This window comes from Octodon degus, unplaced genomic scaffold, assembly GCF_000260255.1.
Source record: "Octodon degus isolate 3935 unplaced genomic scaffold, OctDeg1.0 scaffold00126, whole genome shotgun sequence".
In the NCBI taxonomy this organism is placed as follows: Eukaryota; Metazoa; Chordata; class Mammalia; order Rodentia; family Octodontidae; genus Octodon; species Octodon degus.
The window spans coordinates 2,449,636-2,456,561 of NW_004524702.1; the positions used below are offsets into that span (position 1 = coordinate 2,449,636).

Consider the following 6,926-nt stretch of genomic DNA (forward strand, 5'->3'; position numbering starts at 1 on the left):
GGACTCCCTCCCAGGACCACAATCCAGCGGTATGCCCACTCACCAAGTAGGTCGCCATTTCCTTTTCCAGGATGACCTGTTCGTACAGCGCGGCGTCGATGTGCACCCTGAGAGCCTGCACCTTCCGCCTGACCTTCACGTTGTGCTTCTTTTGCAGCCAGTAAGGAAGTAGCGACTCCAGGACCTGGTTAATGACCTGGGAGGTGATCAGGAGAGTGGCCAAGCTCTACGGAGAAACACAGAGCCGTGCTTGGCAGAGTGGCAAAGACCACAAAGGGCAAACAGCTGTGCCAGGAAAAGGGGGCTTTAATAAACCATGTGCTGCTGCTATAAAACTAGGGAGAGAAAAGCCATGTGCTAGCGCATGCTCACAATTTACTATTTCTCCCAGAGAAGACAGATTAAAATACAATATGACCACAGCACAGATAAGGTTATAAGCAATCATCAGCCAAGAGCAATGGAAAATGAGCTAGCTCGACGCTGTGCTCTTTGCCATCTCACCCTGACTGCAGCGCAGGGATCCACACGATGCTGCAACTTTGAAAAAACCAATTCGACTAAAACATTTTCTAAAAAATTAACTTATAAACTGAACCCATCCTTCTCCACAGTGGAAAACAGAAATAGAAAGGAAGTCTGGAAAAGCCACCCATTGTACCACAACCACCACGGGGCCACTGCCACATCTCAGGACATTCTCTCCAAAGACATCTGAGAATAACACTGCAGTCATCCCGTACACGTACTTTACGGATCGCTTTTCTCATGTAATGTACAAAAGCGCTTCCTCACTGACACCCCCCCATGCACTGCTGCTGAGTTAAGCTGTAGTCCCAGCTCTAACTGGGGAACAGGCTGCTTCTGGGTGTCTACGGACAGGAGTCCCGGGCCTCTCTGACATCTTGTGGGGTGAGCCCAGGTTCTCAGAAAAGCTACCCTGGGGCTTTCAGAGAAGCTGAATTACTTTCCACTCTCCCCAGACAGACAGGAGACTTTCCACCACACCTCATTACTGGCATGATTTTATTTTAATAGAGGCCTCCTCTGCCCGTCCTCTGACAAATGGAGGAGACCTACTGTCTAAGCAATGTGAGGTCACCCCCACACCACCGGGGATCGAGGGCAGGTGCACGTCCAGCTTGTCCACGTCCAGTGTATTCTCTCTAACTTCTTGGATTTTCAAAAATAATTTTTAAAAGGTAGCAATGTATCTAGCGTAGCTGTTTAGAGCACATTTAATTTTACTTTTACGTAAGATGTTAGTACAGAATAAAAGATCAAACACATTGCTACATTTCATGAAAAATTATCCCAAACTCTAGCACAAGTATTAGGAAGACCATGAGACTCTGCTCACTAGCAATCTCAGAATATCAGAATCAGGCATCAACACCTTTTGCTGATAACTGAAGTATGCAAAGCACTTTCTAGAAATCAGTAATTTATACAAGGTTTATCATTCAATGATATTACATGTCCCCAAAAACTATAACACACCAAAATAAATGTAGGACTTTCTTATACATTTCAGGGATGGAAGAGTGCTGCAAAGGATTTATGGTCTGGGAAGTCTAACAACTGGTTAACTTGAAAATAAAGCTCACTGGACCTGTTTAAGGTGATAGCAATCAGCCCTTGCCCAAGACATGCACCAAAGCTCCATCACTGAACACACTTTTGCTGTTAGAATTGCTTTAACAAAACTAAATATATTGATTTTACTGCCTGGTGTGATTAGTTTTGCAAGTTGTTTTTGTTTAATTTATTTTCAGTTGAACAGGATCCATAATACTATGTTTTAAATCTAGAATTAGGTTTGGAAAATGTAAAAGATTTTACTTCTAAAACTAAGACTTTGCAAACAACTACATTACCTGAACACTGGGAACCACCTCCGGGCCCCAAAAGGCCGCTGCTGTTCCGTAATCACACTCACCTGGCCCAGGAGCTTCATGTCCTTCAGGACGAAGGCGATGTAGAAGAGCGAGGCGAAGCAGTTCAGAAAGTTGAACTGTGGAAAGAGTGCTGTGTTAACCTTCAACACCTGCAGAGACGGGCTGAAGCATGCAGCAGGGACCCAGTTCAGGGAGATGGCGGGGTTGCTGCCGCAGCATCCCTTCTGCCCATGCCCCCACTACACACTCCTCTCAACCCTACAAGGATGCAGAGGCAATGCCAGGGGAGCCCTGAAAGGTGCCAAGGACAGTGCACCATCTGGGATCCTGGGACCAAGGAACACGCCTCCTAGGTCCCCTATCAGACATCAGGAGCCCCCCGACCGCAGCTAGCCCTGTAGAACCAGTGAAGAGGAGTCAGTCAGGCCAGGGATGTGCTCTGCTCAGCCCCACAGAGCGGCACCAGGGGCCGGCAGCCACAGCAGGAGAGACATCGCTACAAGAGCCTAGCTCTTGAGCCTGTGTGTCCAAAAGTGTCCGGTAGCTGGGGTCATGGCAGGCAGCCTGCCACCTGAGGGTCCTGGTGTGAGAAGCTGCTCTGTGCTCAGGGGCTCAGACCCCGCTCCCTCATGGGAGCCACAGATAGCAGCAGGGCTGGCAGGGGAGACCTGGCCATGCCAACCACCCAGCCTGGCCAGCATCTTGATCTGGTGGCAAAGTGTGTCTGCCCTGCCAGGAGCACAGGGGAGTGGCAGGGGCTCCCAGTTGAGGGGTCCTGCCACAGAACGTGCCTCGTCTTCAAGTAGGCCCCTGGCTCAAGAAGCTGCAGCCAGCCCTGCACAGGGCTCCTCAGCCCCAGCCACTTCTGGCTCCACACAAGGGCTGCCAGCTGCATGAGAGCGAGCACCACATCAGCGAGGGTACGCAAGTCATTCCGGCAGTGAGCACCGGCCAGCGAGGGAGTGCTAAGGAGCAGAAGCTGGAAAACCAAAGGTTTCCAGCTGGAAGGAGGAAGAGCAGACTCTAACATGCGGGTCTCTAGAAGGCCGGGGCCCAGGTTGCATCCCGCACCGTGGACAGCAGGACTGCGCAGAACACTTCCTTGCTGGTTTACAAGCCTTTTAATCATCAGCCCTTCCACGGGGTGAGTGAGGCCCCTGAGCCCTTCAGCTGCTCCACAGCCACCTGCTCCTTCTCCGTGGCCAAGATGTTGGATTCTTATCTGTCTGGGGCAGGTCTGCCTCTGTGAGCTCAGCTGCGGGCCACGGTCTCCTAGTGGAGCCTTCTGGTCTTTTAGGGACTGAAACTCCTGAGGAACAAACCTCTTAGGAGGGCCTCCAGGGCTGGAACACGGCCCCTCTCTAGGTGCAGCGCACATGACTGTGGGACCCCGTCCCAGGGCAGAGCACGCCCTCCACACCTCTGGGCCCCGGTGATGCTAGGACAGTGGGGGCCGCTCTCTGGCTCAGAGGTGCCTCCTACTCCTGAGAGCAAAGGACACAGCGGCCCTGGCCAACCCGCACCCACAGAGCCCAATGCTTCCTCTTCCCATTTCCCTTCCCACCTACGAAGCGTGCTAGGTATCTGGTAAGCTCTCAAACTTTCTACAATAAAATTTTAAAAAATGGTTTAATGTCGCTTCACTAAACAGACTGCAGATACCTGGAGACTGCTGAATAATAAAAACCAAGATGACTGAAAGAATAACAGTGAAACCTGCCTAGAAAATCATTCACTTTTCACATGGAAGTGCGCTGTGACACTAGCTTCCGTAATTTAGTGTCACGCCACACAGTCTGTGTAAGTGAACTGCTAAGTACAGCTGCACACATTACTTACTCCCCAATCTTACCTACGGCCACAAATTACATTAGCCCTCTCGTCTTAAACTAGGAACAACTTCCTATCTACATTTCTCGTTTTGGACAATATGCTTTCGTCTCATAATTTAAGTGGGTCTGTACGTAAAACCTCCACTTACCACCAAGACTTTCAGAACGAGGTGATTCTGGTAAGCAGATTCCAATCTGTGGTTCTCTAAAACATTAAGAAAAAGAGAGAATTTCTCTCAGGGAGGAAGATGACGTGGGCTTACTGCCTCAGGTACGGAGGAATCTGGGCTCAGAGCAGACTTCTGACGCAGAGCCTGTGCCTCTACACACACCAGGCTGTGGTCACAGTCCCTCCCTACAACCAGGGACAGCAAGCTGGGATGCATTTCTCACGGTACTTCAATGCCACCGTGGTGCAAAAAAGAAATTTAGAAATCTGGAAACTGTTGGCAAATTATTCTAGACAGGCAAAAGGGGGGCGCTGCAAGCTGGGTGCTGTAGAAAATAGCTCTGATCCCAGCTACCATAGAGGCTGAAGCAGGCAGACCATAAGCCCAAGGCCAGGCGGGGCAGTTCAGTCCATTAGGAAGACCTGGCTCCAAAGAAAGTGAAAATGGGCTGGGGATGTAGCTCAGTGGCAGAGTGCTTGCCTAGCATGGGAGGCCCTGAGTCATAGCCCCAAGACTGCAAAAATGTTCGCTGAAGGCAAACCTCAATGCTCCCTGGGTACACTCCCTAAGACTAGGAAGAAGTGAAAAAGCCCTGCATAGCTGAGGATAGCAACAGCCGGCAGTAACCACTACAGAGGAGGAAAATGAAGTTTTGTTCCTGTGGCTTATAAGAATTTCAGTTGAAGAGGAACCCAAATTCCTGTCCTCCTCTAGAAGCAGAGATGCCACAGAAACCACAGGGCGGCAAGGCACAGGACGAATGGTGGACAGGGCGCTGGGGCATGTGCCACCTGCACGGCCAGGCACGAAGGCCACGCCCTGTGCCCACCCAGCTGGACACGGGGTCTGAGCTGCTGGCTTCGAGTCCTGAGCATGATTTCGGGTCGTTCTAGCCTCTGCAGGAGACAGTGTGACAGTGGCGAGGAGCAGCGGCCCTGAGCGGATGTGCCTGGATTAGTCTGGCCCTGCCATCTGCTGTCAGAACTGGGTTAAGCATCAGCACCTTTTATCTGTACAATGGTGAAATGACACAGTGCACGCTGCCCTGAGGAAGCAACAGTGAGAGGCTCTGGATACATCGTGAGTAAGGCACAGCAGCTCAGAGTTGTGGCAAGGTGTGGTGGCACACGCCTGTGGTCCCAGCCCTCGGGAGGCTGAAGCAGGAAGATCACTGTGAGCTGGAGCCCAGCCTGGGCTACCTTGTGAGTTCAAACCCAGCTAGAGTCACATAGCAAGACCCTGTCTCCAAGTAAACAGGACATTAAGAAACAAAACAGAAACACTTAATAGAGATGGTAACCAGGAAAAGCAGGAGACTGAGACCCTATAGCTTTCAAGGCCAGGGAACTTTCCTGCTGCTTCTAGCACAAGTTGAAAGAATGCCTGCCTTCCTACAAATGCTACTCTGGGATCCTGTAATCCTAGAACATTTCACAGGAGCAGACGAGACACGAAGACAAAGCACAGGAGCTCACCCCAGGCTGTCAGGAACTCGGCGGCGTAGCGGTAGAGGCGGTTCATGACCTCGATCACAATGGCGTAGATGATGCTGGGCACATACAGTAGGACGCTGGTCCACTCGGTCCCGCTCTCCTCGTGGACACGCAAGGCCCAGTCCTCCATGTCGAAGTAGATCATCATGACGTACAGAGAGAAGTACAGGCACAGGCACACGAACGGCAGGGAGACCAGGTAGATGCGCAGCTGCCTCTTATAGCTGGGGTACAGGGGCTCCTCCCTGCCGGTGACTGGATTGACGCCCAGGACACCATGGAAGCCTGGCCGGGGCTCCTCGAAGTGCCTCTTCATGACCAGCGTCCCCCACCTGTAGGTCATGTCGGCACAGCCACGCTTCCACACCTCCAGGATCACTGTGGACCAGATGAGGTTGAAGGAGGCGAAAATCACGTACTTATCATAGTCCTCCCACACGAACAGGTAGTACGGCAGCCCGATGACAGCCATGGGGATCAAGGCGAAGGTGAAAAACTCCAGAAACCCGAAGTAAAGAGCAATCGTTTCCCCAAAGTAGGCACGAATTCGATCTGTGGTGGAGGACAGAAAGAACGTCAGTGCAGACTGCCAAAGCCTTACTGCTCAGCTCTGCAGTTACGCTTAAGTTTTCAGGCAAGTGGGGCCCTCGAACACCCTCCTTTCCTACTGAGTGCATGGGCAGTGTCTGTGCTGCTGGGGAATGCCGACGCCACCTGTCACTGCGGCAAGCTCACGTGGCTCAGTACGAGGCCAGATGCTTTACTGCCTCAGAGTCTCTTCTTCCCAAAGAAAGACTCCTTTGGGGCTGACCTAGTCTCCAAGGTGCCAGCTGGGCTCCAGCATGCCTTGGAGACAGGACTGGGTGTCAGCTGTAGGCCGCCCACTCTTCCCTTGCTGGCATCAGAGCTGTACATGCTTCTTGCCGAGAAGACTCCCATCTGCAGCCTCCGATCTCCCTGCCCAAAGACCCGCCCACTGCGCCCTAACAGCGCTGTCATATGCTGAAGGAGAAGCGTTCAAAAGCACCCAAGATCCCACGTGCTAGCTCCAGTCCCTGTCTCTCTACTATCAGAACAGCACCGGGCAGGCAGAGGCGCCCTGACTGCGAAACCAACACAAGCTCGCAGCCGGTGTGACGCCTACCGAGGGGCTGATAGTGCACAGAGAAGCGAGTGTACCACGCGTCCTCCAGCTTCTTCAGGGCCTCGTTGTCGTGCAGCGGGAACACCTGGAGCACAATGCCAGACGTGAGCAGCCGTCTCACTGTGGAGGGAAAGCATGTCAGACGACATCGTCTGGTGGGGACCGTGTGCGACGTCCTCTAGTGAAGCTGAGGATGCCCAGGAAGAGGGACACACGCCACCAGGCTGCTCCGGATGTGTATCGGCACCTGCTTCTCAGACTATAAGTATCTTTACTATTATCTTTGGCTAGGAAAGCAATACAAGTGGACATCAAATTCTAAAAGGGGAAAAACGCAGGACAGGAGAGGCCTGTTTTCCTCTCCCTCCTCCCCAAAAGTCCAAAGAAAT

General features: G+C 52.1%; 1 protein-coding gene across 1 annotated transcript in view; it reads right to left on the minus strand.

The window, feature by feature from the left end:
- Positions 1–6,926, minus strand: part of Ano10 (anoctamin 10) — a 136,150-nt gene that overhangs the window by 89,189 nt on the left and 40,035 nt on the right. Inside the window, exons 5-9 of the mRNA XM_023700751.1 lie at positions 6,538–6,657; positions 5,376–5,945; positions 3,880–3,935; positions 1,940–2,014; positions 44–226 (exon numbers count right to left, since the gene is read on the minus strand). Coding sequence (XP_023556519.1) covers positions 44–226; positions 1,940–2,014; positions 3,880–3,935; positions 5,376–5,945; positions 6,538–6,657 — 1,004 coding nt within the window. The remainder of the gene's footprint in view (positions 1–43; positions 227–1,939; positions 2,015–3,879; positions 3,936–5,375; positions 5,946–6,537; positions 6,658–6,926) is intronic.